Genomic DNA, 18,599 nt, shown 5'->3' on the forward strand with positions numbered 1-18,599 from the left:
CTTTCAGATGTCCCAGAAGAACACCTCCTTACCAAAATGTCCACCACAGGGAGCAGTAAAGATCGGATCACCAAGCTTGTGACAACAACGTCACAAAGTGACCCCAGGATTCTTCAGTTCCCAGTCATACTGTCTTGGTAGTGGGCAGACATGATAAAACCATTAACTCACAGAGGAATTTAAACAAACATTAAATAGGTACATTAATAATAATAATGGCTACCACTTACCAAGCAATTTTTAGAGTGAGGGTATATATTAAACATTTCATAAACATTAATTCCAATTGTTATGGCTCTATGGGAAGGTATATATACATACACATATATGCATACCATTCATTTATAAAGCTATATATTGATACCTACTTACAGAATCAGAGTGTAAGAACCCTGCTCAAGGTCACACAGCAAGTAAAGGGCTGAGGCAAAGCACATGTCCGTAACTATCCAAATTGTATGGAAAAAGTAAGTCTTAAATAAGTTCTTCCCATAGTGTGTATTACGATCAAAATGAATGGATCCAATAGTCAAACACATAGGAACGAAAAAGAAACAATAGCAAAGGAAAACATCATGGCTCCTCCACGGGAGAAGGACCCCAGGCCAGGAGCCACGGGCTGAGCTGCTGCCGGTGTGGGACTCACGGCTGCTCACGGGGAGCACACTGGAGCCAGGTCTGCACAACGGCCCTCTCTGCGCCACCTGACCAGTGTGGTACCACTTTCGTCTGCATCAGGGCTCACGGAAGAGTGGGATTCACTTCTGTCTCCATCAAAAAATAAAAGCACATAACCCAAAGGAGGTGGTGCTCCTGCACACTCTTTCGACCTGATTAACGTCCCACTTAAAGCAGTGGACACAGAGACTCGGACTCAAGCTCTGAGCGCAGGACTTTGCCAGCCCTGCACTGTCAGGCAGAGCTAGGTCTCTGCCATTAACTTAACACTGTCCATAAAGAACATTCTAACCTTCTCTCCACTGTGTGGGTCAACCGCAGACACTTCGTGGAAACACCTTTCAGTGTAAGGCAGACCCAGTCAGATGCAGACTGAAATGGAGAGGGACGTCCTAGGAGCATGTCAACAATTTATCTCTGTCCCTTTCCAGAGCATTTTCATCCTCCTGGCCTAGGAAGTGATAGTCTCTTACTCACCCCCCAAACAAAGGCCTTGTCCAGCAGAACCATGTGACACTGAATGAGCTCAACGGGACAGTTCGATGACTCATTTTGTGTGTGAGGGGCACCTGAGAGCTGTTGAGTGGGCCTTGCCTCACCAAAGTGCGCACACTTCACGACAGTTAGATCTTCTGCCTGGGCTCATTTCATATTGTAACCAGACAGTTATACTTATCTGTCCGTCTCTGACTTAACTTTAGGCAAAGGTTTTTCTTGATTTCTGCATTGGGCCCAGGCTCTTGACATCTCAGCAGCGTGAAATGCACACGATAGTGTATGTCACTCCTTCGCCTTGAGGTGCATCTCTAGCATGACCCCCGCATCCCAGTCACGACCATGGCTCCAGGTTGTGGGCGAGGGGCTGAGTCCATTTCTGCAAGCCACAGAGCCCTCAAACCCACCACAGCAAGTGGATTGGAGACATATGTCAACAAAGTGAATGAGATGATGACTTTCGATTCATAACGACATCTTAATTACTCAACGTGTTTGTGACCATCAACATCAAAGCATGTGTCCCACAATCCCACAATCCCTGGGTAAGAAATACCACTTAGCACCAACATACAGTCACAAGAGGGGAACATCATGCTCAGAGCTGTGGCCAGGGCCAGACTGTCCTGGAAGGTGGTGGCAGGAGAGGGGCCAGCAAGGAGGAGTTTTGAACACTCTGGCTGGGAGGTGATGGTGACCAAGACCCGGACTGAGAGATGTCGTTGGGAAAGGAAAGCATGACGCTTTTTTTTTGTTAATCTTCACTGGAGGACATGTTTGCCTTTATCTTCAGACAGAGCAGGAGGGAGAGAGGGAGGAAGAGAGAGAACCATCAATGCGAGAGAGACACATCGACTGGTTGCCACACACAACCCCAACTGAGGTACGTGCCCTTGGCTGGAATCGAACCCAGGTCTCTTAGGTCCATAGGCCAATGCTCTAACCGCTGAGCCAAACCGGCCAGGGCTAACTGTTCTTCTTAAACCACTGCAAGACCTAACTTAAGGGGCCATGGATAGGTAAAACAGGGACTGATAAAGCCCTCTCAAATTGGTAGTTAAATCTGAACAATAAGACTGCAATTTAAACCTCAAGGGAAAATATTGATATTTCTACATAAATGGAAATATCTGAAAACAGAAAAACATTCTTTTTTTTTTTTTTTGGTAGTGACAAAATTAAGCATCTTCCTTTTTCACTTTGTTACAGAAATATTAAGGATATTTCATCTACTACTGTTAGATGGCAGTCAAACAAATAATTACTATATTTATTCATTTTACTCTAATGACAGATTTCAATAAGCCAATACACTTCTACTCTGACCTGCGATTCATCAATTTCACTTCCTGTTAATTCATATCTTTATCTTGTGGATACTGATGATAGGTAGCATTGTTTGGCATTTATCCTAGAGTCTGGGTTTGATTCCTGGTTCCAACACTTACAATGGTATGTGTAAAACAGGGTCATGGTGAAGATTACAGAAAATGCTGCATCTACCATGGTACAGTTTGCATTTTAAGGTGGTTACTACTGGCTGTTTCCTCTTCACCCTTGGTAAAAGAATCCCCATTTTGTTCGGGTAGCAGGTAGAGAAGTCTTTGTCCCACAGAAGGTGGACCCGCCCCATGCTGGGGCAAGCATCCCTATTTCTGAAAGCCAAAATGGTCATCCCAGTCAAGCTGGCCAGTGACTGACACGTGACCCACGTCCAGGCAGAGGCAGGCAAGTGGACGTTTGCTAGGATCTTTGGCAACACCTTCTTCTTTCCAGGAGATAGACATACGCTGGGCCTCCTTCCTTCCTGACTCTTAAGCAAAGCAAAGATGTTTAGAGCTGAGCTGGCCACCGTGTGACCACGCCATGACAACTCTAAAGACAGGCAAGTCTGGGTCCTCGGGCTTCTCCACCCATCTGAAACCCGCCACCTCCAGGCTGTGGGTTAGCAAGCTCATTAAACTTCTTTATTCTTTCAGCCATTATGAGGTTGTTCAGTTCTGATAGCAAAAGCATCCTAAAATAACATGCATTTCAAATCACTAGAGGGCAAAAATTACTTGTCTGTATTAACCACACCACATCATGCTACCTGTGAACAGCATGGATGCTGATGCGCCGCATTCGTGCCGAGGGGCTTGGGATTCTGAGATGAAAGTCGCTGATCTTCAGAATCCTACTCGACCCTTTCCAATTTATACATTTTCCTAAGTAAAGCAGTTGACACATTGCAAAAGATGGTAATTTTATTTTGAACTCTTCGCCCCCAATGAAAGTCGTCATACGCATTGAAATGGCTAATAAAATGGTTAACAAAAAAGAAGGTAAGGTAAACAGATTTACGAATATTTAAAATGTGGTAGAATCTTTGTTCTCGTTCATAATTTTGGTTTTTCTTAAAGTTCAAGCATTTAAAATCATTAGTTTAAAAAATGTGGGTGTTTGTTGTTTGTTTGTTTTTTCAGTTGAAAACGGGCCAGGTTTTCAAACACCTTCCTAACTGGGGTGTCCTCTGGCACAGACGAGGATCAGCTTTCTCATGATGACAGGGACGGGGTTTGTCGGTGAATGAACAAGGTCACAAGGCAAGACGACACGTCTCTTGTCTTCCTGTGTCCGCGCAGCTGCATTCCGGCACACAGCGCGGGAGAGGGCAGGCTGCACTCTCAACCTGGAAGACAAGAGAACTGGCCTCGGGGTCACCGTGGAGCAGGGAAGTGAAACAGAACACTGGGGCCCCGGCTCGGCTTCTCTCTCAGCTCCCCGAGGAAACGAACATTCTCCTTAGAAAAGCAGCAGATTATAGGGGAGCTGAAGCAGTACGAGTGATACTTCAGCTATGGCCACTGTCATTCAATTGCCAGGCCTCCTTTTTAGGGGAGTTTGTTTAAAATATGGTTTTCAAAAACTCAGAGTTGAAAAGAAGAGTTTTTAAAAAAGAAAAACTGCAATTTGTCTTCCAATTGGTGCTTTCACTTGTAAATTTTAAAGTAACTGCTTATAATTTGCTAAAGTCACAGGCAATGTATTGACCTAGAGCAACTCTTTTCGTTTTAAAATTGTTTAGACCTGTCGCAGAGCGTTCTGCCTAGCTGCGGGCGTTAAATAAAGGTGAAGGGTGTCACCAAGCAAACAGTGTCTCAGAATGATCTTAGTGGCATCTTGCATGCTTCTTCCCTTTTGCCTTTCGACATGGCTTAATTGAAACAAATCTACCCAAACCTAGAAGAGCATCCTTTGCCTGTACGATCATGTGTTATGAAAACCTCCAGAATGCCAGGAATTTCCATAAACACATTACCTCCCTGTGTAGAAACAAAAGCTTATCTTCACATCAAGAGACAGCCCTGTTCACCTCAACTGAGTTGATACACAGTCACTTTAGTGTAAAGAAACAACAACAGGAAAAACCTGATAGGCTGTGTAGTGTGACAACTTTTTCTTATTCAGAATGCTGAAAAGTGAGCTCGTCCGAGAAACCGACCAGGCTGAGAAATCTGGTCAGAGGTCCCGTCTCCACTTATCAGTCAAGTTCAGTGATGTACAACTCACCCTCCTGCAGCCTGTCTGCAACAGCGTGGGAGCAGTAACTGACAAATGTTATACTGTTTACAGAAACCCCAATTTTCAGTGGAGGTATTCAAACCCTTCCTGTAAGGCTGCTAGAGACAAAGTGTCTGGTTTGTTCCTCTCCTATGAGGAAGTGAGGGAAGGACATAAATAAGGTCACACACAGCAAAACACAAAAAAAAATAGAAACAGGGAAGAAAAGCCTAATCTTGTATTTGTACAATGGAAGCGTTTTATTGATTTGCCTAATCCTCCCTACATAAAGCTGTATAACATTCAAATGGAATTTTACTCAAGTATTGCCCTAGTTAATTTAATACCCTTTCCTTTTCATGGCTGCCAAAATACATATTTACCTATTTAAGGCTGAACTCAAAGAAGGCAGCCTAGTGTTCCTAAGCCTAAGAAGAAATCTTCAGTGGCGATCTAATTGTACATTTCCATAATGCTGTACTGTGGCTTCCGCCACCAAGTCCTGGAAACTTCAAATCCATCTTTGACTGCTGAACAACTTTGCACTTGCCAGAGCTTAAAACAGCAGAGGCAGTCAGGGCTGTGTATCAAATTAAAGTTGATAAAAGGACTTAATGTAGATTTGAATGTCTTTTCAAAAAAGATTTCAACTCCTTTAAGTTGACATGACAACAAATTCTTACAGCAGAATAAAAAGTATTAGCTGAAATTTTATGGCTTTGGCTTACATTTCCATCTGTAGCTCATCAAATGACGAAACAGTAGGAAGGAATTAAACCGAAATCAGACTCATTATGGAGTCTGACAAGCTAGCAGAATATAAACTTGCACTGCTGAGCATCTGGGGTTCTGCGGGGCTAACACTGGGAGGCTTGTGTCTGTATGTTCTGTGGAAAGAAGTGTTCGTAAGAATATAGGTGAGATATATGATTGAACTTAACTTACAGAGATATATGACCCCACACACACCCTCTTTTCTTTATCCCATAAATATTCTGAAGAGTGAGGGACCACTTCAAAGGAAGAGTAACAGACTTTAAGTTAGCCCCAGGACGAAATTCTAATAAAATTCTTGTTCCCATTTTCCTGATGGAAAGAATGCCTGTCTGAAAAGTTTGCTGCCCTAAATTCTGACATCTGGTCAAGTGTGTCGGGTAAATAATTTACATTCCCCTTTGTCTGGCAGCCATCCTGCTAGGCAGAATATTCTAAAATGTTCTCACAGGACATGGCCTGCAAACACCAGGCGTCCAATAGCTTTCTGATGCAGTGAAACTATAACTCCATAAAGTCAAAATCAACAGGATCTATCAGACACATCAGCCCAAATAAAACTCTCTAGGCCACACTGTCTCTGAAGTCCCAGTGTCCTCTCCCTGGCTCTGGGAGTCCTGAGACGGCCGCGCCAACGCCGGGTGCTGACCGACCTGGCGGAGGGCGCGGAGACCCTGGACGGAGGAGCCATGCTCCCAGAGCAGTGAGTCTAATTAGTGCACAGCGGATGCTCAATGCTAACGTACTGAAAAGGGGTTGCCCTGCTTCTCTGACACTGTACCAAGGTATTTTAGAGCAATAGCCAAGAAAAGTTGACATTAAGATAGTAAGTTTTTTAGTATAATCCAGCACTAGAAAGTAAGCAAAGATGTTCTCATGGCAAAGGCGATTCCGTAACTGCCCTTCCGAGCCTGGGAGACACCACGCTCGGCCCAGAGCGACAGCATCCTCCTCACGCAGCCCACAGTGCGGAGCAGCATGACAGGAGTCTCGATGGGACCCACCGAGTGAGAAAAGTCAGCAAAGGAAACAAATGACAGAAAGTTGTGTACTATCTTTCCACAAATGCCACGCACCTTTCCAGGAAGCGGGTGCCTGCTGGCTGAGCCTCCCACGGGGCGGCGAGCACGCAGGGGGTGACTCCCAGCACCATGTGGCAGAAGCTCGGGAACAGGAAGGGCTTACAAAGGAGAACTGAGCACTTCCGGTCAGGATGGCGGGTAGGTAAAGGCGGTCTCGCCTCCTCCCACAGCCACATCAAAGTTACAACTAAACTGCAGAACCACCTGACACCGAGCTGAATGGAAGCCCTACAACTACGGAATTAAAGCAGCAGCCACATGGAGACTGGTAGGAGGGCGAAGGCGGACGGGCTGGTCCCACACCACGTGTGGCGGATAAAAATCAGGAGGACACCTCGTCTGGGAAGGTCCTCCCTGAGGACAGAGGGGTACCCGTCCCACACCAGGCACCCAGATCAGGGTTCCAGTGCCAGGAAGAGAATCCCCATCACTTCGGGCTGTAAAACCAGCGGGAACTGAGGCTCAGGGAGGATGAGGCGGCTGGAGCCCCAGGAAAATCCTTACAGGGCCCGCGCACGGACTTACTCGGACTCCCTCCTGGGCTCCAGCGTTGGAGAGGCAGCTTGAAAGGCACCGGAGACATATAGGGAAGAACGGAGTTGTTTGACATCAGGGCAGGAGCTGGAGAGGTAGCTTTCTCCTGGACAGACATGCTGTGGGAGGCTGATGTTCCTTTGGTGAGCCCTTCCCTGGGGCGGCAGACAGCCGCCATATCTGGGACTCCAGCAACCTGGCTCACACTGTTTGCCCTGGTGATTCCCTGAGGCCCCGCCCCACCCAGCTTTCAGGCCCACCCACGCTGTTTCCAGTGGCTTTACCATAGGATTGGCCTGTCTTCAGGTTTTCCCAAATTCTCTCAAACAAGCAGCATCTGGGCTCATCCAGCCCCAGGCCCGGCACTAGGAGCAACCAGCGTTGGTTCACAACTTGGCTTTGCCTGGGCACCTCCAAGCCCAGCACAAGCAGCAGCCATCTGCAGATCACTCTGTAGTTTATGCTGGGTGGCCCTGGATAGAGCACAGGCAGTGGCTGACCCTGCCCCAGAGCCAGCACACCCAGTGGACAGCTTCAGACCACATTGAAACACCACCACCCAACCACCTCCACAAGTGACACACTCAATGAGTGGACTCAGTGGGTACCAGAGCCCTGCTGAAGTAAGTCTTGCTCTGTGTGGTGGGCTCTGCACAGCTGATCATCCAGGGTAGTCAGAGGCCAGTGGTCAGTGGGCACAGCCAGTCCTTGCAGCTGATCAGCCTGAGTAAATCCCTCCATTGACATGCCTCAATGACAACAGAAGGGTGTACAGTCCACACAAGGGGTGCACCTCGAGGGCCCAGCTGGATGATCAGGGAGGCTGTGCCACTGGACCCTACAGGACACCTACTGCAATAGGCCACCTTAGGAAGCCCAGGAGACATAGCAACTCTACTTATTACATTAAAACGAAAATAGGGGAGTTGCAGGGATGGGTGAAAAGGTGAAGGGATTAAGAAGTAAAAATTGGTTGTTAGACTGAGGACCCTGAAAGGGAAGGGGGGTGGGAAGAGATAAACCGAAGAACTTATATGCATATATGCACAACCAATGGACACTGACAACAGACAGTGTGGTGAAGGCAGGAGGTGGGAGGAGAGAGTCAATGGGGGAAAGAGGGGGACATCTGTAATACATTCAACAATAAAGATGTTTAATAAATAATTAAATTAAAAGATTATAAAAATGAATAAAAGATAACTAAAAACTAAGGGAAATGCTAGGGTACAAATGTTAGGATACAGTCTAGAAAAACTTAATACATATGTCTTTTGGATGGACTCATCGTTGTATATCTTAAGTGATAAATGCCAAGCTATATAATGCATAAAAAGTCCTATTCAGTGTAAAGATTGTGGACTGTGATCATTTGTTTTTTTGGACCTGATAGGGGTATGTCATACCACAGAAGCTAAACTTTGGGAGAATTAAGCCAAACCACGAACAGTTAAGAAGAAGCTGGTTTATTCATAATCAATGCATCTCATTCATCAAATGAGGTCATCTGTTTGAAGGCACTGAAGAAACTGCAAGGCACTAAATAAATGTGAGGTTTAGTCCTGGCCAAGAACCTACACAAAGAGCGTTACATGAGGTTCTCAATCCACAGAAGAGCCCCAACAGTCAAATGTCATTTCTCAATAGCCCAAACCCACTTCTGTGAGTTGGCTCATTCTGAATATTACATAAGCTTCAAAATATAGACATTACTGATAAGATAATCAGCACCTATATAACCCATTGTACTCACTGAACTGTACCCAAAAGTGAACTAATGAATCATTTATATGAAAATGTTTCGGAACAGCCAAGCTGGTGTGGCTCAGTGACTGAGTGTCAACCCATGCGAGAGGTCACAGGTTCGGTTACCAGTCAGGGCACATGCCCAGGTTGTGGGCCACATTACTGGTGGGGGGCATACTGGAGGCAGCTAATCAATGTTCTCTCTCATCCATGTTTCTATTTCTCCCACTCCCTTCCCCTCTCTCTAGAATCAATAAAGAAAAAGAATTTATTTTATTTTTCTTATTTTATCCTCACCCGAGGATATTTTTCGATATTTTGTTCAGATAGAGTGGGAGGGAGAGAGAGAGAGGAAACATCGATGTGAAAGGGACACATCGAGTGGTCACCATCCACACAATCCAACCAGGGCCGGGGACAAACCGCAACCGAAGTACGTGCCCTTAGCGGGAACCGAACCCGGGTTTCCCCAGACCACAGGCCGACGCTCTAACCGCTGAGCCAAACCGGCCAGGGCAAGAAAAAGAATTTTAAAAAAGAAAATGTTTCAGAACAGATGTCTTTTAAATAAAGAGAACATCTGCATGTCGTATCAGTTGATATAGCGAGACACAGGCCACTTCCTCCAACCCCCGGGCTGTTCCCGGACAGTAACATTGTCGGGCATTGCTCCTCCTGCCCACAGCAGTTTGCCTCTCTGACCCTTCAGTTCTTGGTGCAAAAGTAGGAAAAGACATTGAAATGGAATCATTTTGTGACCCCAGCGTGTGGAGAGTTTATGGTGGTGGAAACTGAAGCTATCAGGTGAAATGAGACACCTGAATTACAGGCAGATTTCCATTATCACTGGGAATATTCTCTCTATTCTCACAGCTACAGAGATTTGGGGGTTTGCTACTGTTTCCTAAAAAGAATACAACTGCCCTGACCGGTTTGGCTCAGTGGTTAAAGCATCGGCCTGCACACCAATGGGTCAAAGGTTTGATTCCAGTCAAGGGCACGTAACTGGGTTGCAAGTTCTATCCCCAGCCCTGGTCAAGGTCGTGTGGGAGACAATCAATCAATGTGTCTCTCTCACATCAATCTCTCTCTCTCTCTCTCTCCCTCCCTCCCTCCCTCCCTCCTCCTCTGTCCCTCCCATTATATCTAAAAATCAATGGAAAAATATCTTGGGTGAGGATTGAAAAACAAAAAATACAACATATCAGAGAAACCTCAGTAAGAAGCAAAGTACAATTCTAAAAGAAGTAAAGATCATGAATACATTTTTATTTACTGGAGTCATTTAAATTACAAATTTATATATACTTTAAAAATGGAAGAAATCAATATAAAACACTCCTAACAGAAGAAATGAACCCTTTTACTATAATCCTTGTGTGTGTGTGACATCAAATGACCATAGTGGGCAGAACTACGGGTGTTTTATTTGTAATAATGATGATGAAGACGTCGATACTTAGGTCGTTCAAACAGGTCTATGCTAAGGGGATGGTGGTGTCTCCAGCACTGAGAGAGAGTGGGGGGGGAGGGACAGAGAGAGAGAGAGGTGACAGAAAGAGCCCATCAGGGGTACCCAGGCAGGGAGGAGGCTAAGAATTAGCAGGGCATCAGACATCAAGAATGAAAGTACCCATAAAGCACTAAGTTCTGCAAAGTGTTTTCACTTCTTTGATCATACTATGGGTGATTTTAAAAATATTACCAACTACAATGGGGCAAGGGTTGGAGTTCATGACACTGCCCAGCATCCTGGCTCTGAGCCAATCAGAGCTTTCAGATCAGTGGGAGAGCCCACACACCAGCTCTATCCATCCACACACAACAACTCCCATTTTTCTTTTTTCATCCGTAAAATGTGGCTAATACGTCACCCTGCAGGGTTACTAGAAAGAGTGAAGGTGATAAATAGAGGGGTCACACGGCCTCTTTGGCCAGGCTGTCCCAGTTCATGCCCAGTGTCCCAGCATGTTAACTTGCACTCTCCAAGGTGTCCCAGTTTGTACAAGTGATGATGTGGTTGTCCTACATATACCTTACCAGGCACAGCATTTGACACAGAGTGGGCCCACGGCCAATGTGGCCATATGTTATTCGAGGGTTGTTCATATGTTTAACCAACCAACCAACAACAACGCCTCCAGTTTGCCTTCATCATAAACCCAGGGATAGACCCCGTCTACTTAGAGTGGATGCTGATTTGGGGTTTTTTGTTTTGTTTTGTTTTTTTAAATCCTCACCTGAGGATTTTTTTTTTTTTTTTTTTCCATTTATCTTCAGATAGAGTGGGTGGGAGAGAGGGAGAGAGAAACATTGATATGAGAGATATATTGATTGGCTGCACCCACATGACCCCGACCAGGCCCTGGACGAACCACAACTGAAGTGCACGACTCCTTGGTCCATGGGCCAACAGGCTAGCCACGAGCCGAACCGGACAGGGCTGACTTGGGGCTTTGATCTGATGAGGACTATGAATGACCCACGCAGAAGGGAGCAGGGCTGCAGAAACCCTGGCGCAGTGCCGAGTGCTGGGTCAGCACTGGGCACCTTCCCCTGTGGGAAGAACCGAGGTGAGAACTGCTCTGCTGGATTTAGGCAACTTGGTTAAACCGCTTTACTTTTCTATTTATTTGAACCAACTCTACAAAGAGGCTAAAACTAACATCTTGAGCTTTTCCGAAACCTTTGTCTTTGAGTCTTTGAATGCAAGGCTGCCCTGCACGGGGTCCGTGAGCCCTGCTGTGGTTTCCGACCCTCACTTGCACAGAATTGTTTTGTCCCTGGAGCTAACCCTACACCAACTGCGTTTCTGTGTTGGACAGAAACAGTGTCCTTCCCACTACAACCTGACTCACTAGCTGAAAAATGCCATGTTCGATTCTGAAAATTGTTGCAGATTTTTCTACAGCAACACTAGACATTTACAACACACACCAACCCGCTCCTTCCAAAACCAGCAAAGGGCAGTTTGTCAATGAAATTAATTGACTTGTTACTTGAAAGAGTTAATAAGCATTCCAAAGGTTCCCTAACATTTGGGGAGCCAAATGTTAGAGGAAGGACACACACTGGCCCGGAAAGATGAAGGCCTTGAACGGATTCTGACTGCACCTTCGTCACTGGGCCCGTGTGCACTGCCCATCAGGGCGGAGTAAACACCAGGACAGCTGGTCAGAGCGTTCAGATCGGCGGGAGAGCCCACAACCACTCTATCCATCAACACTCAACAAGCCTTCCTTTCCGGAAAATAGTTTGGAACATCTGCTCTAAGCTTTTTCTATAGAGAACCCGAGAGACCAAGGTGACTGCCACTGAGCAAATCCCAGGCCACCCCCTGCTGAAGGTGTGCACTCAGGGAAGGTAGGGATATCCTAATAGAGCTGAGGTGAAAAAGGAGTCAAGTTAAAAGGTCAGTCTAGGGCCCTGGTCAGTTTGGCTCAGCAGTTGGAGCATTGGCCTGCAGTCCAGAGGGACCCGGGTTCGGTTCCCGCTAAGAGCACGTACCTCGGTTGTGGTTTGTCCCCGGCCCTGGTTGGGTCATGTGGGAGGCAGCCACTCGATGTGTCCCTTTTACGTCAATGTTTCTCTCTCTCTCTCTCCCCCTCTCCCCACCCCCCACTCTATCTGAACAAAAAATGGAAAAATGTCCTCAGGTGAGGATAAAAAAAAGGTCAATTTAGGAAAAAATGGCCCAAAGCAAGCAACTAGTTTCAGCCCATCTGATGCAGGGCCCTTCTCCAGGGCTGGGAAGAGCCGCCTCCACACAGAATGACTCCCTGTGGATGCCAACGCCCGGAGCAAACGTGGCCTAAGTCTGATTTTAAGTGGGGTTAGAGGAGAAGGGAGCATTGGAGTCTGTTGTAAATGCTCAATAAGTGGTAAAATAGTATCAATATGCTAGAAATTGTGCTAAGTGCTTTACATCTTAATACCTCATTTACTCCTGTGAGCTACTCATTATTTGTGCCTCCACTGTACAGATGAGAACATCGAGGCAGAGAAGTCAGCTGTCCAAGGCCACACAAGTGCAGGAGCTAGAGATCGGAACCGGGCCTACTTGCTCCTGTGACACATGTGTGCCTGGCACAGGTGTGCCAGCTCAGGGCTGACGTGTGTGTGGGCACGGACTGGAGAGCAAGGTAGTGAAATGTGTGTGTGCGTGGGGGGGGGGGGCGCGCAGATTAAACATGGTGGGAGCAGAAACAACCTGAGAGGATGGACGAGGAGTTCAGAGAGGGTCCTGAATGGTGGTCACGGACTCTGGGGGGCAAGAGAAGCTGTGGTATAGCCTCCAAAATGCTGGCAGAAGCCTCTCCGGGAGGCTCTGTCAGGCAGACCACTCAGTGACCTCTGGAGCACTCCAGGTTAGACTGACTGCCACGGGGCGGGAGTAGGGGTCACTGCAAGGCTGGGGGAGGCCTGGCAGGAGTGGGGAGGCGTGCAGAAGGGACGCCCCGGGCAAGCCAAGGCCGTTGCGGTGAAGGGCAGCCAGGCGGAGGGGGCTCGCCAATGAGGAAGAGGGCGTCAACGCGAACGGAATGGAAGGCTAGCACCTCACCAGGCAATGACTGACTCAATTTAATTGACCTGTTAATTCTTCAATATATAAAATTACCTTTTCCTTCCAATGTGCCATTCAAAAAAAGAAAATCTTGGAAAAGCTCAAGGAATTATCTTTCCTCTTACTACCACCTTGCAAAGCAGCCAGCCACAGTTACAGAGGGTGTTTTATTGCTTTTTAATTGTAGCACTTTTATAAACCAGCACTGCAGTATACTTAGGGGCCTGGTTCTCCCACGGGTTCTCCTCACAGTTCTCCCCTCAATCCTGAGATGCCGGGCCAGCGGGCGGCTTGTCCTGCGTACCTCCCGGCCAGGTTACCTTGAGTACTTAAAGCCCTAAGGCTTCTTTTTTCTACTTTGTCTTCCATACAGACAAATTCCTTTCTCTCTTTGCTTCTGAAACTATGTAGAACAGGGAGCTATTCTAGATTACAAGCAGGTTAGTGTTGCAACAAGCTTCAAGAAGACTAAGCATATAGCACATTTCCTCTTCCTCTCTCCAGACAGGACTGAAAACATTCTGAGCCCACAGGAACGCTGGGAAACACCAGGCTCTCTCTATTGCAGTGCAGACGCTGCAACCAGGGCAGGGACCTGTCTTATCCACCTTTGTAGTCACACAGCCTGGACATAGTAGGTGTTGAAGAAACAGTTGCTGAATGAATTCCAATAACTCAAAATTATGTCCCAGATGCTCCCCAAATATAAATGAACAGTCATTTTGAGCCATTTTCTTATGTGAGTGTGGGTTGAATAGGGACAGCTTAGGTGGAGGGAATATATACCTTGCCTAGAGTAATTTAAAAATAGTCAAGGGGAGAAATATTTTAAAAGAAATCCCACTGTCCTCAGTATGGTCAGAGCACAATTTTCAATCTAATAAAGCAATGACAAAAATTGATGGGAAAAAAAATCTGGCGTCAGAGTACACAAAACGATGATTGAAACCACCGGCTGATGTCAGACACACAGGAGGCCTTTCCAGTGTTTGGAAAACTGTTCCACAAAGAGCCTTGTATGTCAAATTCTTTTCATTAATCAAAGGGTGGAGAAACAAAGGGAGATTCATCCTGGGGTAGGAAGGATTGCACCCGATACATGAGTTATGACTGTAACAGATAAAGGAATGCTATTTGGGTGACAGTGTTGCTCCTAATGGCTTCCCACTTGTAGAAACAGCTTCCAACCAGCCCCGTAGTATACATAGTGATGCAAATGACCATGAAAAAATGGTTTCTGTGAATATCCCTGAGAGGTGACATCCCTGCATACCTTAAGGTAGAAGAGACTTTGGCGGTTTTCTCAAAGCCATTATGGCTCAGGTTCTCCTGCCCAGGTTTTGTTTACAGGAGAATAATCCTGGCCACAGGTCATCTGTGTAAGAGATAATTAATCTCCAGGTCTTTACGCACAGGTAGGTTAATGAGTATGCACCCAGTCTAACATCAACATTTTTCTCGGAAAAAAATTTAAAATTCCAAACAACTAGGGATCTATAATACCTGACCATCTATTACCCAGAGCAAGTACAAAGGCTGCCGGTGAAACAGGGAAGACTTTGTTTTTAAACTGTTCCAAAAACACAAGGCATCCCTGATCCCCTGAAGGCCTCATTTTCGTGATTCTTGATCCACAAAGCCATAGAGGTTGTCTTTTTAAAATACTTTATAGCTAAAACCTCTAAGTAGGTCAGAGATGGAACTCCAGAAGCCAGAATATTCTGATATCCTAATGCATGATGATGGTCAGAACCTCGCTTGTTTACATTTCAGACAAGAACATTATTTGGACTAGAGCAAACATCAGGATTGTTCAGAATTCAAGTACTAAATAACGTCCTGAGCATTGTCCACACACACAAGAAACATCAAATAAAACGTGCAAATACCCCTGTGTTTAAAAAAGATGAGGTTTTGGACTATTAAGTACTTTTGTCTTTAGACAATACCCTAATAAAACAATTAGGAAGTACTCTGAAACCCTGCTACACCCTCTGGTCAAACCACAGGTCACAGAGTATTGAGATAAAGCCTGCGCAAATCAAATAAATATGAAACAGCCAGCAAGCCAGGAGATGCAGCCCGAGTGCCCTCCTGTGTGCTGCCTACTCGGAGGGGCCATCTCACCGGGAAATGTGATCAAGCCAGACCTGCTGGGGCTCCACCGCAGCCCCTGCACCTGAGGACAGCCGGCTGGTCACTACATTTCGATTTTCACAGCAGAAGGAAGCAAAAAAAGAACTTCCTTGGCTCACAAGCATATGCATCCAGTTGAGATTTTATTTCTCCAACCTTATGCAACATCCAGCCAACAAACAAACAGACAAACAGATTATGTTCTGTTACTCACTATTACTCCAGGATTTCAGTAAATATTTGATGCTGATCTCAAAGAAGCCAGAGTCCTGCTGGCTGGCCATGTCGGCGGCGGCATACAAAGAGGCTGGGGCTGGGCTGGGAGCCGCAGGAGGCGCAGGTCGCGGTGGAGATGTGCCTGTCACAGGTCAGTGATGTCAGCAGGGGGTCAGCGCACCGGGAAGGCTCGGCGGTCACCTCCCTGAGGGCAGGGAGTCTTCAGGTAAAGGACGCGGAGGAGCAGGACTGAGATGCTCGGCTTCTCCTCTGGGTCCAGCACTGGCTTCTTATTTTCCTTATCTGCCGGGCGCCGCTCTCCCTGCAGCTCTCAGAGGCGGTGGCTGCTGCTTTCATTTCTGAGCTGCCATAGCCAGAAGCGCCTGCTGCAGGCTGCCCGCGGCTCCGCTCCGCCAGGTGCGTCCGAGGACCCGCAGCCCCGCAGCCCCGCGAGCGCTCTCGGGGGAGGGAGGTCCTGGGTCAGCCTCCCGGCTGTGTGGACAGCCTCGGCCCAGCTCTCACCCACGCGGCGCGGAAGGATGAGGGATGGGCTGGCTGGGAGCACCGCCCCCTGTCTGCAGCCTCAACCTGAGCCCCAACTCCCTGGGCCCCTGACTCAGCTGCAGGAGGAATTTCCAAGCTTCTGCAGATCCTCTGGGTTCAGAAATGCTCCGGGAGAGCAGCCCTGTGCGCCCAGGCGGGGCTGCTTCCCCGTGCGTGGGTCTCGACACGCAGCTGCATTGTGCTGCAGCGCCGGCTGCACTCCGGCATCTGGTTGCAGTGACGTTTCTGAACAGCCCCATCCTTCAGCCCCTGCAGCAGGGAAGCTGACAGGGACAAGCATTCGCCCGGGTGTTCTCCCTCTCCTTTCACCGGCACAGTGGGCTCTGCACTTTGTGGTCTCCCGCCCAGAAATGCTGTCACTTTGAGGGGCACATGAGCCCCAACGTGGGCTGCCCAAGGGGCCAGTACCAGCGGCTCAGTGGGCTTATTTACAGAATGTCAGGCTCCACAGTGGATCTGTTTCTCAAACCTTTTTGTTTCTCTTCTCATTTCTAAGCCCAATAAAGCTTAGTTTATTTGTACTAAAAGGATAAGAAAAGAAGCAAAAGCATTAGGTTCCCCGCTGCACAATGGCTTTTACTTTATGAAATCTTGGTATCGGGTGTCCTGATTTGGGTTAGCTTTGTTCTCATTATCATTTAGCTTGACCGGGGCACTAAATGAGAGTATTTTAATTATGACAGGCTACATTTGAGTAGGTGGAATTTGGCAACCATCTCATAAACCATAGAATCTTTAATAAATCATATTGATAATTACTTAGCATAAAATTGTGTGCACCCCCCTCAAAGCATCACACAAAAAGGACTCCCTAGACTAACAGTTCATTTGAGAATGACAGGGAATGAGGACAATATACTTTTTGTTAAGACTAAGAATTTTTTAAATTTGACTTTTAAAACTATGCCCTAAGACACTAAATATAATGAGCCTTTCAAACTGCTTACTTATACACAAAAGGCAAGCACAAACCCCTAGAATAAACTCCACTCACAGCACTTTATTTTCATGAAAGCTCTCATCAGATTGGGTTCTTCTGCATTTATGTGCATATGAGATTTGATGAGCTAATTTTGTTTTATCACCTGTACTGTAATTTGAATGTGTGGATTCCAGGTGAAATCAGACTCAAAGGTTTTACCTTGAAACAGTTATTACATCCGAAAACAACTAATGTCCACGTGCATCTTGCTGGTGCCTCCCCAGTGCATGACCAGGGAGCGGCTTGGTGTCTTGGAATTGATGAGCCCAAAGACTCACAGGACATGTCCCTGGTCCCACCTGGCATCAGCCCATACTAGCTATGAAACCTAGGGCAAGCTATTAACCTCACCAAACCTTAGTTTTCTCTTCTGTAAATTGGGAATAATAGTGGTACCCATCTCACATGATTGTTAGGAAGATTCAATGACATTACAATGAAGAGTGGTTAGCACAGTGTCTTGCATAAAGTAAACAACGAAATGTTAGCTATATTGATTTTGATTATGAACCCTTAGGGACTCAGAATAGAATTTTAAAAATTAGGTTGAACACACGTTTGTACCATTTATGTAACTTAGAAGGTATATGTGGAGTTTTTTGTTTGTTTGTTTTTATAGATTTTTTTAGAGAGAAACAGCAATGTGAGAAACATTGATTGGCTGCCTCCTGCACGCCCCCTACTGGGGATCAGGCCTGTAACCCAGACATGTGCCCTGGCTGGGAATCAAACTGGGACCTCTCAGTCAGTGGGACGACACTCAGTTCATGAGCCATGCTGGCCGGGCGGAACATGAGTTTTAAACACCACAGGCACAATTTGGGGACAGCAAGCTGGAGACATTTAACAACAGCAGCAGCAGTGGGCAAACATACTAGAATATATTGTTACTCAGGCATCCACAGATTCTCTGTTAACTTTATAAAAGAGATCTTAACTGGCTTTTCAAAGTTTTCAATCCTTCTATAAACATAGCAATTGTTGAGAAAGCCCCTCTTACATATATTTCAAGAGGAAACTATCATAAAAATTTAAATGCTATTTAGAAAATAATGTTTCTAATGGCATCTGGTTTTGCCTGTGAAGAATGAATCAGCAGGGAGTGGGGGCCAGGATTGGGAGGAGGGTGTCAGTGGGGGAAAAGGAGAAACATCCGTGACATATTTTTTTTAAATAAAATAAATAAATAAAAAAGAATGAATCAACAACTAAGTGCCCAGTTTCTGCCATTAAACCTGAAATCTTGTCCCGTGTGTGCTTTTATTCCTCATTTGAGTGTCTTTGA

The 18,599-nt window shown here is 46.3% G+C and overlaps 1 protein-coding gene across 2 annotated transcripts in view; it reads right to left on the reverse strand.

The window, feature by feature from the left end:
* The window catches only part of FRY (FRY microtubule binding protein), a 309,064-nt gene extending 292,877 nt beyond the window's left edge, over nucleotides 1-16,187 (reverse strand). For both annotated transcript variants that reach the window (XM_036251399.1, XM_036251398.1), the window contains exon 1: nucleotides 15,767-16,187. In XM_036251399.1, coding sequence (XP_036107292.1) covers nucleotides 15,767-15,836 — 70 coding nt within the window. In that variant the 5' untranslated portion in view covers nucleotides 15,837-16,187. The remainder of the gene's footprint in view (nucleotides 1-15,766) is intronic.
* Nucleotides 16,188-18,599: the final 2,412 nt, after the last annotated feature.

This window comes from Molossus molossus, unplaced genomic scaffold, assembly GCF_014108415.1.
Source record: "Molossus molossus isolate mMolMol1 unplaced genomic scaffold, mMolMol1.p scaffold_m16_p_10, whole genome shotgun sequence".
Lineage (NCBI taxonomy): Eukaryota > Metazoa > Chordata > Mammalia > Chiroptera > Molossidae > Molossus > Molossus molossus.